General features: G+C 46.0%; 1 pseudogene and 1 gene segment (V, D, J or C); both read left to right on the forward strand.

Moving 5' to 3' along the window:
- The window catches only part of LOC148149224 (Ig kappa chain V-V region MOPC 21-like), a 194,294-nt gene extending 181,448 nt beyond the window's left edge, over positions 1 to 12,846 (forward strand). Inside the window, 2 exon segments of the V gene segment in view lie at positions 4,245 to 4,268; positions 12,794 to 12,846. Of these exon segments, the coding sequence occupies positions 4,245 to 4,248 (4 nt within the window).
- The window catches only part of LOC148149223 (centrosome-associated protein 350-like), a 758,453-nt pseudogene that overhangs the window by 340,834 nt on the left and 401,409 nt on the right, over positions 1 to 16,210 (forward strand).

The raw sequence follows: 16,210 nt of genomic DNA on the forward strand, positions 1-16,210 counted from the left end.
CCCTCTTGTGGGCCAGTCTCAAAAAATAAGTCATAGATATAGAGTGAGAGGAGGTAGGTTCAAAACTGAGATGAGGAGAAACTAAAGGTGGCAGAGTGGTACAGTGGTGAGCACTGCTGTCTCACATTGCCAGGGACCCAGGTTCGATTCCACCCTCAGGCAAATATAGTGAGTTTGCACATTCTCCCCCTGTCTGCATGGGTTTCAGTTGGGGGCTCTGGCTTCCTCCCATAGTCTAAAGATGTACAACCTAGGAGGATTGGCCATGCTAAATTACCCATATTGTCCAGGGATGTGTAGGTTCGTTTCATTAGGCATGGCAAATGTAGGGTTACAGGGAGAGGACAGGGGGAATGGGTCTGGGTGGAATGCTCTTCCAAGGGTCGTTGTAGACTTGTTGGGCCAAATGGCCTGTTTCCATACTGTAGGGATTCTGTTCTATTGTAACTCCTTCTCTCAGAGTGTTGTGAATCTGTAGAAGTCACTGCCCCCAGAGTGCAGTGAAGGCAGAATCAATCAACAGATTGAAGAAAGAAATAGATATCTTTCTGATGAAAAGCAGGATAGAGGGCAATAGGGAGCAGTCTGGAAAGCGGAGATGAGAATAAGATCAGCCATGGTCATGTTAAACGGCAAATGGGCTTGAAGGGCTGAATTACTTATTCCTGCTCCTCATTCCGAAGTTCCAATCTTGCTACGGCAATGTGATCCATGTTAACTGGTCTCTATAGGAGGATCCAGTTGCAAGAAGTCGCATGTTTACTGGTCTCTGTTAGAGGGTCCAGTTTGAAATTGGTCCATATTCACTGGAGAGTCCAATGAAATGGAGGCCTTTCTTTCCTGGTTTCTATTGGAAGGCCCAACAGGAATAAGGTCCATGTTCGCTCATCTCTGTTGGAGTATTCAGTGGAGTATTCAGTGGCCCATATTTACTCATCTCCATGAGAGAGTTCAGTGGCAAAGAGGCCCATGTTTAATGGTCTGTATTTGATGGTCCAGTTGGAATGAATTCCATGTTTCCAGTACGCTACTGGAGGGTCCCAATGGGTCATGGACACCATGGTAGGTGTGGGCCTCAGTTCCTTTATGTTGTAATTATGTGATGGTCCTGGCTTCATCCCAGAACCTGATTAGATTAGATTAGATTAGATTACTTACAGTGTGGAAACAGGCCCTTCGACCCAACAAGTCCACACCGACCCACCGAAGCGCAACCCACCCACACCCCTACATTTAGCCCTTACCTAACACTACGGGCAATTTAACATAGCCAATTCACCTGATCTGCACATCTTTGGACTGTGGGAGGAAACCGGAGCACCCGGAGGAAACCCACGCAGACACGGAGAGAACGTGCAAACTCCACACAGTCAGTCGCCTGAGGCGGGAATTGAACCTCCCGGGTCTCTGGCGCTGTGAGGCAGCAGTGCTAACCACTGTGCCACCGTGGAAGGGATTGTGGAAGGGGAAGGAGAAGGGAAGGGATTGGACAAGGTTGTGGATGGATCAGTGGGTCAGAGCCTGTCCTGTCCCTCCACCTCACACTGATGGCCTGAGGATCTCCTCTCTCTGCTGGGCTTTCATGGAATGAGGTTTGTGTCCAAACCAGTCCCCAGTGAGAATAGGCCAACAGCACAGAAATGCCTCTCATTTGACAAGAATCTGTCCATCTTTCTGAGACAGGCTGATGCCGAGTCAATGTGAGAAATGGGGCCTTACTCCAGGAAAAGACATGCTTCTGGGGTCAAGAGTTAACATCCATTAGTGAGGCAGAGCAGAAGGAGATTTACCCTGTATTTAAATGTTGCCAACTGGGACATTCTAAGAAAGAGAGAGGCAGGGAGTGTGTGTGTGTGTGTGTGAGAGAGAGAGAGACAGTCAGAGAGATAGAGATAGAAGGACAGGGTGTGAAAGAGAGAAAGGGATAGAGAGAGTCTGAGGCAATGTAAGATGAGTAAAGGGAGAGAGAGAGCAAAATAGAGGGAGATAGAGATGGTAAGGTTAAAGAATAAAGAGAGAGAGAGAGATAGGGTATGAGACAGTGTGACTGAGAGAGAAGAATAGAAAGGAGAGAGAAAAAGACAGACTGAGTGTGAGACTAGGGGTAAAGGGGATCGAGTGAGAGAGACAGACAGACAGACAGGTTCTGGTCACCGCATTATGAGAAGGATATGACTGTACTCAAGAGGGTGCAGAGCAGATTTCCCAGGATACTGTCAGGCCTGGAGGGTCTGAGCTATGAGGAAGGATTGGAAAAACTGGGATTGTTTCTCTTGGAGCAGCGAAGGTTGAGAGGGAACCTGCTAAAGGGCTACAAGATTATGAGGGGCAGTGATAGAGGGGACAGGAAGGCAGTTTTTCCATAAGTAGAGGAATCAATACCCAGGGGCAGATTGAAGATAACACAGACATACAAAGATAGAAACAGGGAGCAGGAGTAGGGTTTAGGTGAGGATTAGGGTTAGGGTTTTGCCCTGTGAAGCTGCTCTATCACTCAATATGATCATGGCTGATCCTCTCCCTCAATGCCAAGCTGGGATTAGTATTGTTAGATCATTGATGACCTGGATAGATTTGTTAAATGCTGTTCATGTCATTGAGCTTCTGATTGAGATAGGGACAGAAAACACACAGAGAGAAAGAGAGAGAGAGAGAGAAAGAAAGATTCACATTGTGAGATTGAGTGAGAGGGCAAGGCATTTAACTGCTACCCCAGGACTCAGTGTTCCAATGTCCAAGAATAGCGCCTGCTATAGAGATCAATTAGAGAGTGACAGGAGGGAGGGACAGAGACAAAGAGAGAGTGAGAGAATGAGAGATTGAGGGGATGAGGAGAGAACAAATGAGGAAACAGGTAGATAGATAAGTGAAGGAGAGCAATGGATGATAAGAGAGAGAGAAAGAGATCAACCAACACAGAAGGAAATGGAGATAAACAGAGTGTCAAACATTCATGGAAAAAGGGAAAGATAGAAGTGGTTATATAATTGGGAGAGGACAGAGTCGGAAATGGAAATAGAAAAAGAGGGAGTAAATCAATGAATGACAGGAACATATACAAGAGAAAGGGGAGAAAGACAAAAAAGGGAAAAGGGAGGGAGGAAGTTTGGAAGGATGAGCAAGAGAGAGAGAGAGAGAAGAGGAAGTGTGGGAGGCTGACGTGGCTCTCTCTGCCTGATGCCAATCTGAATCTTTAGCTCTCCATTTTACTTCAGTTCCACTGATTGTGATTGAAGGGAAAATGCTCAGTGTCTTCAACAATCTCTCATTTGACAGTCTCTTTTTGTGACAGTTCTGACTTCACTGTGTTTCTCTCTGACCCCTCAGGTATCAGCGGAGACATCATCATGACCCAGTCTCCCCCGGTGCTGTCAGTGGGACTGGGCCAGACCGCAACACTCACCTGTAAATCCAGTCAGAGTGCCACGACTGATATTGAATGGTTCCAGCAGCGAGAAGGACAGGAACCCTCTCTCCTGATCTACAATGCAGTAGCACGATACACAGGAGTCTCCGACAGATTCACCGGGACAGAAGTGTCCAGCACACACTTCACCCTGACAATCAGCAACGTTCAGAATGAGGATGTCGCTGACTATTACTGTCAGCAAAGTAGGAGCTGGCCTTGGTGCAGTGATACAGAGCCATACAAAAACCTCAATACACACAGCACCACTGCCTGTACTGACACATCCCACTGCTATGTATAATATATAATAATGGACACACAGTCCCACCTCCTGCGCTGACACATCCCACCACCATACATAATATATAATAATGAACACACAGTCACAGTTATATGTAAACAAAACTTAACAAATTAGCTCCATGCCAGGCTTGTCACTATTCAGTCCCTGTGGTAGTCACTGCTCACTTAAAGCCTTGAGTTTCCTTATTACACTTATGAGCACATGTGAAGAGCAACTGCAAGGGTGAACTTTGAAAACTAAAGTTCACAAACCTCCCAAGCCCAGCTGGACACAGCCCAGACAGAGAGACAGGGACTCAACAGAAAGAGAGAAACAGCTTGAGAAAAACAGAGATAAAAGAAGACATAGGTGACAGTGATAAAGACAGTGAGAAGGTGAGAGTAAGTGACAGACAGAGAGGGACAGGGAGAAGGTGAAAGTGAATAAGCGACAGAGAGAGAAAGGAAGAGGGTGAGAGTGACAGAAGGAAGCAGAGACCAGAGGTTTTTGTACAGCCCCTGCACTGGGAGCTCTCACTGTGGCTTACGTTCAGTAAAGGAACCAAGCTCAGACTGAGTAAGTAAACCTCAATCCTCTGTTATTAATCCTTTCAATACTGAAACACACTTTCTAAAACACAAATGCTGAAATTCCACAGGTGTTAGTGGGGAGCTGCAGTGAATGAAATGGTTGATTGAGGAGCACTGTGTCTAACAGGGTGTCCAGCTGTATTTCTTTAGTTCCATTATCCAGCAAGATATTAGTCAGTCAGTTTTACTCACCATGTGGAGGGGCTCTGTCCATTTGCAGCCTGTGGTCCCATTCCTGCAGCATGGAGTGAAATCAGTGAGTAGCCTCCTGCCAGTCTCAGTGTGATGGACACGGGCAGAGTTTGATGTGAGCTTTGGCTCCCTGTCCCAGTCTCTGATCTCACTGACCTCAGCAGCAGCAGCAGCAGCAGCAGCAGCAGCACAGTGAGACACCGAGCTCCCACCTCCCCCAGCTTTAACTCTGCTCAATCACACAATCACAGAGTTGTTACAGTGCCCAAGGAGGCCGTTCCGGCCATCCTGTCTGCACCAGCTCTCCGAATGAGCAATTCACTGAGTGTCATTCTCCAGCCTTCTCCCTGTCACCCTGCACATTGTTCCTTTTCAGATAACAGTCTCATTCCCTTCAGAATGTTTCATTGAAGCTGCCTCCACCCCACTCTCAGGCAGTGCATTCCACACCTTAACCACTCACTGGCTGAAAATGTTTTCCTTCATCTCACTTTTGTTTCTTTTACCAATTACTTTCAATCTGTGGTCTCTCCTCTCAATCTTTTCTGAATTGGGAACTTGTCAAAGGCCTTGCTAAAGTCCATGTAGACAATGTCTACCACTCTGCCTTCAGTTATCAACTTGGTCATGTCTTCAAAAAACTCAATCAAATTTGTGACACAATTTCCCACTTACAAAGCCATGTGGATTATCCCGAATCAATCCTTGTCTTTTCAAATGTGTGTAGATCCTATCTTTCAAAATCCCTTCAATAACTTACTCACCACTGGTATCAGACTCACCGGTCTATAATTCCCTGGGTATTCCTTGCAGACCTTATTAACTAACAGCACAACATCAGTCAAGCTCCAGTCTTCCAGCACATCACCCGCGGCTGTTTGATGATACAAACATCTCTGCAAGGGGTGTCGCTGTCTCTTCCCAAGTTTCCCACAAAGTGCTGGGATAGACCTGATCCAATCCTGGGGATTTATCTACTTTAATGAGTTTTAAGAACAGATTACAGCACCTCTTCTTCTGTAATGAGGACTCTTCTCAAGACATCAACATTTATTTCCCAAATTTCTTCACTTCCATGTCTTTCTCAACTGTAAATACTGCGGTAAAATATTAGATTTGTGACTCATCCATATTTTGTTTGAAAAAGAAATGGAAATTTCTAAGTGTGAGACATTTGGAGGTGATACACGGGATACGATCCATGGTCCTGACTTTACTCTGGATTGTCCTTTGTCCTTTTCCACTGTCTCCCTAAACCATGTGATACAATGATCACTCCTCTCTAAATGTCCTCTCACTGACACTTGAACTACTTGAGCCTCCTCATTCCCAAGATCCAGGTCTAGCAGAGCCTCCATTCCCATTGGCTGGAGAAAAATCACTGAGCACACTCCCACAACTCTGGCCCTCTCTGCCCTTCACACTGCTCCTAGCCCGCTCTATATTCTGATAATTAAAGTCCCCCTAATGTTTGCACTTCACTGTAAATTCCTTCCAGGTTTGTTCCTCTCCATCCTTCCCATTAGTTGGTGACCTACAGACTGCACTGAAAAAACTGATTGCACCTTTTTGTTCCTTATCTTGAACCAAATCGATTCTGTCCTTGACCCCTCTGGGACATCCTCTTTCTCGAGCTCTGCACCGATCTCCTTAACCAATCCCACACCTCTCCCCCTTTCCCCCCTTTCCTATCTTTCCTGAATGCTTTGTATCCAGGAATATTGAACACCCAGTCCTGTCCTCATTTCAGCCTCATCTGTTACAGCAACAAAATCAGAATTCCGCTCAGCAATCTGTGTTCTGTAACTCTCCAATCTTATTTGTTTCTATAAATGATGAACAATGACAAACCCCGAACCAATCCTTTTGCCACACCGGGGGTCACAATCTTCCAGTCTGAATAATAACCTTCTACCACCACTCTCTGTCTCCAACCATCAAACCAATTTTGTACCAATTGGCTGGCTCTCCCTGGATTCCATTTGATCTAACCTTACTAACCAGTTGTCCATGTGTGCAGTCCCAGACAGTCAACCGGATTTAGAATTTATTACTCTCTCCCTCACTCTGACCTTGCCCAAGAAGTTACTATTCCTTATTCTCGTGTATCTATCTCCCAGGATTCTGTCTTCCTTGGTGTTCCTCCTTGATATTACCTCCTGGTTCCCTCAGACCTGCCAAATTGGTTTAAACCCTCTCCAACAGCATAAGCAAGTCACACCACAAGAAGTTCAATTCCTGCTCTGTTCAGGAGCAACCCATCGAGTCGATAGAGGTCGCATCTCCCCTGGAATCATTCCCAATGTCCAATATCTCAAACCCTCCCTCCTGGACCATCTTTTCAGCCTCACATTCACCTGTCTTATCCTCTTATTCCTATTCTCACTTGCATTGGTCATTGGGAGTAATCCAGAGATTCCTACTTTTGAGCTCCTGCTGCTAATTTCCTCCCGAGCTCCCTAAATTCTGATTGCAGGATTACATCCCTTTCCTCCCTATGTCACTGGGACCAATGTGGACCACGACTGCTGCCTGTTCCCCCTCTCCCCTCAGGGTGATCTGCAGCAGCTCAGTGACATCCTTGACCCTGGCACCAGGGAGACAACACACCATCCTGGATTCCCATCTGCAGTTGCACAAACACCTATCGATTGTCCTCACTCTCGAATCTCTTCTCACTATCGCTCTTCCAGTCTTCCTTGTGCCCACCCTGTACAGCTGAGCCCCCCACCACCACCCTGGTGCCATAGACTTGGCTCTGGCTGCACTCCCCAGATGAATCATCATTCTCATCAGGATTCTGAACTGAATCCCGATTGGAGAGGGATGCACTCAGGGGATTCCTGTACTAGCTGCCTGGTTCTTTTGGACTGTCTGTTGCTCCCCCATTCCCTCTCTCCCTGCATACTCTGAAGCTGCAGAGTGACCACATCTAGAAACGTGCTCTCCACGGAGCTCTCAGCCTCACGGATGCTCCACACTGACACCAGCTGCTGCTCAAGCTCCAAACCTAGAGTTCCAATTGCTGTCACTGACCACACTTCCTGTACTCATTGTATTCCAGGAGCTGGGAAGCATCCTGAAGTTCTCACATGGAACAAGATGAACCTCTCTCCATTCCCTGATTACCTCTTGGTACAATCCAGTGCTTTCAGTGTTCTTGGGTTCTGCAGAGTCTCTTCAAAAATATCAGAATTAGGTCATTCACCCCATCAAGTCTGCTGTGCCATTTGGTCATGGCTGATGTGTTTCTCAAGACCATTGTCTTGCCTTCTTCCCATTATGTTTGATTGCCTTGCCAGTCAAGAACCTATCAATGTCTGTCCTAAATACACTCAATGACTTCACCACCACAGCAATGGGTTATCCTTTAACTCTGTGCTCACTGGTCCAATTTTCTCTTCCTTGTGGAAACATCTTCTCCACGCCCACTCTATCCAGGCCTCTCAGTATTCTGTTAGTTTCAATGTGATCTCCCCATGCTCTTCTGAACTCCATCAAGTAACCAGCCAGAGTCCTCAACCGCTCCTCATCAGACCAGGCGGTCACCCCCAAGTTTATTCTTATAAACCTCCTCTAGACCTCCTCCAATGCAAGCACATCCCTCCTTAGATACAGGTCCCAAAACTGTTCACAATATTCCAAATGCAGTCTGACCAGAGTCTCATACAGCCTCAGCAGGACATACCTGCTCTTATATTCTAACTCAGTTGAAATGAATGATAACATTGCATTTGTCTTCCTAATTGCTAAGTGAACCAAAATGTTCATCTTCAGAGTAACCTGAAAGAGGACTTCCAAGTCCCTTTGTACTTGAGAATTCTGAATTTCCCCATTTAGAAAACACTTTGAGCTTCTATTCTTCCAACCAAAGTGCATAAACTCACACTTCCCCACATTGTATTACATCAGCCACTTCTTTGCCCACTCTCTGAGCCTTTCCAAGTCCTTCTGCAGCCTCCCTGCTTCCTCAACTCTCCCTGTCCCTCCCCTCATCTTTGTGTCATCAGCAAATTTACCAACAATGCCCTCAGTCCCTTTTCCCGGATCGTTAATATGTAATTAATTGTTACATGAATAGTTGAGGTCCCAACACTGCCCCCTGCTGAACTGCATGAGGCACCAGCTGCCATCCTGCAAAAGACCCATTTATTTCCACTCTCTATCCATGCCAGTACCGGGCCCCAAACCCCATGGGCTCTTATGTTATTTAGCAGCCTCCTGTGTGGCAACTTGTCAAAGGCCTTCTGGAAATCCAAATAGATCATGTCCATTGGCTCTCCTTTGTCTAACTTGTCATTAACTCCTATTACTACATCGAATTCCAGCTTCTCCCTCTCAAACTGCAGGGTGAATTCTAACACATTATGGTCACTGCCCCCTCAGGGTTCATTCACCTTCAGTTCCCTAATCAGAGCTGCCTCATAACTCATCACCGAATCCGGAATTACCTGTTTCCTAGGGGCTTTACCACAAACTGTTCCAAAAAAGCCTCTCGCAGACATTCCATGAATTCCTTTCCTTGAGGTCCATTCCCAACCTAACTTTCCCAGTCCACCTGCATATTGCAGTCCCCATGACTATTGTAATAATCCCTTTCTTACATGCCTTTTCTATCTCCTGATTTATTTCCTGACCCATATCCCGATTACTGCGAGGAGGTTTGTACATAACTCCCATCAGGGTCTTTGTTCCTTTGTGGTTTCTTAAGTTGACTCACACAAATTCTATGCATTCTAACATTATATTTCCTCTTGCTGTCGATGTAATTTTAATTCTAACTGACAGAGTAAACCCGCTCCCCAACACCCCAATCTGCCCATCTACAGATCATTAGAAATGTAGAAACGTAGAAAATTGCTGCAGGACTAGGCTATTTAGCCCTGAGAGCCTGCATCACCGTTCAATATGATCATGACTGATTATGCAATCTCCGTATCTCATTCCCACTCTCCCCCATATCCCTTAATCCTTTTAGCTGCAAGTGCCACATCCCTCTTGACATATGTCTAACAAACTGGCCCCACGACCTTTCTGTGGTAGAGAATTCCACAGGTTCACAACATCTGAATAACCTAGCCCGTATTTGTGATCTTTGACCCCGAGTTTTGGATTTCCCTAATATCAGGAACATTCTTCCAGCATCGAGCCTGTCAAATCCCATCAGGATTTTACATGTTTCTGTGAGATTCCCCTCATTCTTCTAAATCCCAGTGAGTACAAGCCCAGTCGATCATATGTCAGTCCTGCTGTCCCAGGAATCAGTCTCATGGACCTTCGCTGGACTCCCTCAATAGCAAGAATGTCCTTCCTCAGACTAGGAGACCAAAACTGCACACAATACTCAAGGTGAGGCCTCACCAAGGCCCTGTTTAATTCTGCAAGACATCCTTACTCCAATACACAAATCCTCTCACTGTGAAGGCCAACATGCCATTAGCTTTCCTCACTGCCTACTGCACCTCCAAGCCACCTTTCAGTGACTGTTCCACCATGACACCCAGCTCTCATTGCACCTCACCTTTTCCTAAACTTTCACTATTCATTCATAATCTGACTTCCTGTTTACCACCAAAGTGGATGATCTCACATTTACCCACATTATATTGCATTTGCCAAGCATTTGTCCACTTAGCCAGCCTGTCCAAGTAACCCTGCAGCCTCTTAGCATCCTCCTCACACCACATACTGTCACCCAGCTACGTGTCATCTGCAAATTTGTAGGGATTGCATTCAATTCCTTTGTCCATATCGTTTATCAATATTGTGAACAGATGGGGTCCCAGCACTGAAACCTATGGTACCCCACTCATCACTGCCTGCCACTCTGAGAAGGACCCATTTATTCCAACTCTCTGCTTTCTATCTGGCAACAGGTTCTCTCTCCATGTCAATACATTACCTCCAATACCATGAGGTTTAATGTAACTCACTAATCTCTTGTATGGGACCTTGTCAAAAGCCTTTTGAAATTCCAGATACACACTATCCACTGAACTCTGAGGGAGGGTCACTCAATCCGAAACTCTAACTTCGATTGTTCTCCGCAGATACTGCCAGATCTGCCAAACTTTTTCATCAATTTTTGTTTTTGTTGTCCACTGATTCAGCCTTGTCCACTCTCCACTGATCACATCCTCAAAACTTTCCAGAAGATGTGTCAGGCCTGATTTCCCTTTCATCAATCCATGCTGACTTGGACTGATCCTGTCACTGCTTTCCAAATGCTCGGTTATTGTATCGTTAATAACTGATTCCGGTGTTTTCCTCATGTATAATTCCTCATTTTCACTCTCCCTCCTTTTATTAAGAAGTGGGGTTATATTGGATACTGTCTAGTCCATTGGATCTCTGTCAGAGTCAACAGAATGCCAGAAAATGATCACCAATGTGCCCACTATTTCTACACCCACTTTCATAAGGACTCTGAGTTGCAGAGCATCAGGCCGTGGGGACATATTAAGTTTTGATAGCATCAGCTTCTCCAAGACCATTTCCTGACTAACAAGGATTACCTTCAGTTCCTCCTTCACACTTGACCCTCTATCCCCTTGCATTTCCTTTCAATAAGATGTACATCCCTGGATATTTAGTTCCTAGCCCTGATCCCCTTGCAGCCACGTCCCTGCACTACAGGCTCATTTACCTTGTTTCATATACTCGATGCATCTAAGTACAACACCCTCAGTCGTGCATTAACTGCCTCCTTCTCATAGTTATCTCCTTTAGAAATCACAGAATCCCTACAGTGTGGAAGCAGGCCATTCAGCCCAGATTGACCCTTCAAATAGCGTCCCACCCACCCTGCAATTCCCATGGATAATCCTCCTAACCTACACTTCTTTGTGACAATGGGAGGAAACCCAAGTAGACACGGGGAGAATGTGTAAACTCCACACAGACAGTCAGTTGGAATTGAGTCTGTGTCTCTGGAGCTGTGAGACAGCAGTGCTAACCACTGATCTACCATTCCACCCTTCAGTGCCTCAAGTTCGATTCCTGATCCTTTCCATATTCTCTATCCTATTACTTGGTCTGGATGCTTTAATAAAGTGTCCTGAGCCCCTACGTTCTTTAATTAGTTTAAATTCATCGGAAGCTTGATTTCCCTTGGTTTGTATGGTACCACTTTGTCTACATTATTCCGAATGGTTCGGACGTTAAGAGACAAAGCCTTTAAGTTTGTTCTAGTATTGAGCTTCCCTGCACTTTTAAGTTTCCTCAGTACAATATGACATTCACAATACTCTGTCCCTTTCCTTTTATTTTCTAGTAACAATCAATCCCATTACTACCCAGTAATCCTACTTTCCCCTTTAACTTTCATTTTCTCCTTTTCCATCCAACTGTTCCAGTTACTTTCGCTTTGAATCATATTCAGGCTGATACATATTCCTGAACAAACGTCACTCAAAATGTTCCTTGGTTCATTGTTGCTTGTGGGATCTTGCTGTGTACAATCTGGCTTCCACATTTCCTTCATTACAACAGTGACCTCATTTCAAAAAAATCCCACACTGTCTGCAAATGTCTTTGGGACAGCATGGATCTTTCTTTTCTTTGGATGAACTGGGAGTCTTTCAGATGTGAAAGATGCCGTTCCAATATTGCACAGTCCTCCTCCTGAACTACAGTTTCTGCTTTGTCCCTCTCTTTTGTGAAAACAGACCGGAAGCTTTCAGGAGGAACCATTGCTCCATCTCCCACCACTGCACACAAGTTCCCTTCCTGCTCTCGAATGGCCCTCATACATTCCTTCATTCTGTTGTTCTTTTTGTGCCAATAAAACATCATTGGGATTTCCCGGAATTCATTTGGACACATTTCATCCTGTCAGCTCTTTGCTTTCCTCAGGTCCTGGTAAATTTCACCCCTGCATTTTGTCTTTCAGCCCACTATTACCCAATCCCTGCCCAGTTCAGTAAAATGGTTTGTTCCCAATTGAAAACTTTTCCACTTGTTCCGTGGTTCTCCATTTCCATCCCTCCTCTCAATCTCACTGAGTTCTGATCACTGTCACTCAAATGCTCCCCCAATGATAGCCCTTCCAGCTGCTCACATTCATTCCATAAATGATGGTCCAAAACTCTCCCTTCTTTTTCACCATCACCTTCTCAGGGGCAATTAGGGATGGGCAATAAATGCTCGCCCTGCCAGTGACACTCACATCCCAAGAAGCAATTTTAAAAGGCCCTGTCCTTTTATTTGGTTTGTTAGGTATTGACTACAAATATTCAAATGGATTATTTTGCCAGTGAATGTTCAGAGTCGAAATCCTTTTGAATAGCAGGGATTAAAATTGTTTGTCTTGTCTTTTAGGCCGTGAGAACTCTCAGCCCAAGCTGACCCTGCTGCCCCCCCTCCCCGGAGCAGGTCAATGCCAAGGGCACTGCCACCCTGGTGTGCCTTGCCAATCACTTCTATCCCGATGAGCTGGAGGTGCAGTGGAAGAAGGACTGAGCAGTCATTTCGGGTGGGGTTCAGACCAGCAACTACTTGTGAGCTTTGGACAGCACCTACAGTGTCAGCAGCCTGCTGACCCTCTCTGGGTCTGACTGGGAGTCTAACGCTCGCTTCTCCTGTGCCCTCACCCACGTGACCCTCACCTCTCCCCTGAGCAAGAGCATCAGGAGATCAGAATGTGTGTCGAGTGTTGGAGACAGTCCACAGAGGAGACACAACTTTAAACAGAACAGGGCTGAGCTGGCAGGACAAAGGTCATGGTCAGCACTGAATTTCAACTCTCTTCCTTCTTGGGATTGGCTCAGAGACACGTCTGAGGTTCAAGGGTTAAGGCAGGTCTTTGGGATAATCAAAAACAAGCTTTACTCTGTATCAAACCCGATGCCCCCTGTTCTAGGAGTATTTGATTGGACAGTGAAGACTAGAGATGCCAAGTAAAACCTCTCGAAGATGCTGAAAACTGTCAGCTGTACAAAACAATGTGAACCTCAGAAGTCTCTGCTTCAGTAAACCAGATCTCCTTCCTGCTCAGCCGCCAATTCCAATTTAAGCTTCTGTCACTGTTTAAAAGGACAGGATTCTTATGTTATTGAGAAAATCTCCACAAATGTTTTCCTCAAGCTCCATTCTGGCTGTGAATTTGTGCAGCTTCCTCTGTCTGGGCTGTTAATTGCAGTCTGTTTTCTGTCAATGTCAATCTGGAAAAAGGAATAAAGATGAAGAAGATTCAGTCTCTGTCTCGTGTGTGCTTTGGGAATGGCCAGAGCTGAAACCTCAGGGAAATGTGTGAAGTGTTAACCTCCACCCTCAAGGCCTGGAACAAGAGGGGGGAATTGAGGGGGTAATGAGGTCTCTGGAGCAGGAGGGCAATTCTACAACTGTGTCCAGAAGGGGTTCTTTCAGAAGGAATGCAGGGCCCCAAGAAATTCTTTCCCAATAAATGGAGAAAAGAAGGAAGGCAGGAAGGGACACTGGGGAACACAATAATCTGATGGAAATTCCCTCACCCATCCCTTAGGCACAGCAAGATCCCAGGCCAAGAAATTCAACTCAGCTGTTTGTGAGCCAGTGCCATTGGGTACCCTGTATTGATGAATATGACCAGCAGGCTCTTGTTACTCAGAATAACAATTCTACAGGGTTTGAGAAATAAATATTCCATAAATTAGACCTGGGTTTTCTTTCCTCTTCAAATGGGACGGAATTGCCCCGTGTGTCCATGGGGTCAGATTGAGAATGTTCAGTCCGGGGGCATCTGGGAGTCACGGCTGGGGAGGACCATCAATGATAAATCTTCTGCTGTAATATTCTGTAGCCCCTGGGCCATCTCAGTGAGGATCATCCAGGGCTCAGGGTGGATTCCAGAGCAGCTCATTGTCCTGCCTGTTGTGTTCCTCAGTCCACATGTGGCTCCAGCAATCTCACTCCATGGCTCTAGTATCAGTGGGGACCCATGGGGCTGAAATCTTATCCAAGCAGACCCTCACACAGTGGGGAGGCTGCTGGTGGCTCAGAAACCCGTTGGATTTAGTCACAGATTCCACTGTCGCTCTTTCATTCAAACACAGCATTAGCACACTGACACCACATTCAGAGGGCAATCCTGAGATGGGGCAAGTTTGATTCTTGATTCCAATGTGAGGACATGGGGGCTGGGTGTGAAATGTCCAGTCTGAAACTGGTACTTTATAATGATGAATAGAAACTGTTGTTAGAATAAAGTCAGGTGTTGATGGGAGTGAGGAATATCTCAGTGATCTTTAGATTAGATTACTTACAGTGTGGAAACAGGCCCTTCAGCCCAACAAGTCCACACCGCCCCGCCAAAGCGCAACCCACCCATACCTCTACATTTACCCCTTACCTAACACTAACGGGCAATTTAGCATGGCCAATTCACCTGACCTGCACATCTTTGGACTGTGGGAGGAAACCGGAGCACTCGGAGGAAACCCACACAGACACGGGGAGAACATGCAAACTCCACACAGTCAGTCGCCTGAGGCGGGAATTGAACCCGGGTCTCAGGCGCTGTGAGGCAGCAGTGCTAACCACTGTGCCACCATGCCGCCCACAAATCTGTCTCCAGAATCCACAGATGGTACACATCCTTCTGTCAGACCCTGAAGGCTAGAATCAGCTCCTCGACATCCTATATTTCTCTATCTTTCCCAGAAAAGGTGAAGTATTCTCTGCCTCTCTGAGACAGGACATTTTAAAAAGGGCTGTGGGAAGGGAACAGTTGACTCTCAATGACAAAGCCAATGGAAGGATGTGGAGCTGGCTCTGTGAAATGTTAGGGCACAGAGGATGACACCAGAAGCAATTCAATGTTGTCGCTCTCTCCTTTGAAATTGCAAAACTGGTAACAATTACTTTTTGCTCACAATTTCTCCCCTTGTATTCGATCCACGTGCCTTTCTTGCTTTGCTTCTTTTGACTTCAGTCTGTGGGTAGTTCCATCAAAACCCAATCTCCTCACACTCATCCAGGCCCCTGAAGAGATTAGAGACAAATAAAAAACTGCAAATGCTGGAATCCAAGGTTGACAAACAGGAGGCTGGGAGAACACAGCAAGCCCAGGCAGCATCAGGAGGAAGAGTAGTCGACGTTTTGGGTATAACCTTTCTTCAGGAAGTGGGGCGGGTGGGTGTTGGGGAGCTACAGATAAAGGGAGTGGTGGGGGCAGGGTGGTTAGATGGGGATAGGTGGAGACAGGTAGAGGATAGGACCTGGTTGGTCAAGGGGATGGATGATTCCGGATTCATCTCTCCCATCGACCATTCAGGTCAATCTCTCTATCTTTCTCAACTATCCCCACCTCACCACCTTGCTCCAACCCACCCCTTTATCTGCAACTCCCCTCACACCTATCCCCCCTTCCTGAAGAAGAGTTACACCTGAAATGTCGACCCCTGAAGAGATTAGATGAGGTTATTTCACTGAATTAAATCATCGAGCCCATCAATCCTGAGAACAGATTCCAGCATTGGAGTCATATTTCCTGTTTGCAAATGTAAAGTGTCTCTCAGGCTGAAAGAAGGAAGCTTTCAATTGAGAAATGAGTGAGCTTAACCCAGATCCTGAACAACAGCACAACAGAATGGAGTGATATAAATCAGAAACAGGAAAAATGCAGGATAGCATATATACTGCAGCTCACACTGAGTGCAGCCAGAACAGAGGGGAATGCTGGGAGGTTTGGTCAGTGTGGGAGTTTGGTGAACTGGGGGAAGGAGTCTACCTTTGCTTTTTCAAACTGATTTGGAACTG

The sequence above is a fragment of the Chiloscyllium plagiosum genome, unplaced genomic scaffold (genome assembly GCF_037043375.1).
Source record: "Chiloscyllium plagiosum isolate Xiang-an unplaced genomic scaffold, Cpla_swu_hap1 HiC_scaffold_9, whole genome shotgun sequence".
Taxonomy (NCBI): domain Eukaryota; kingdom Metazoa; phylum Chordata; class Chondrichthyes; order Orectolobiformes; family Hemiscylliidae; genus Chiloscyllium; species Chiloscyllium plagiosum.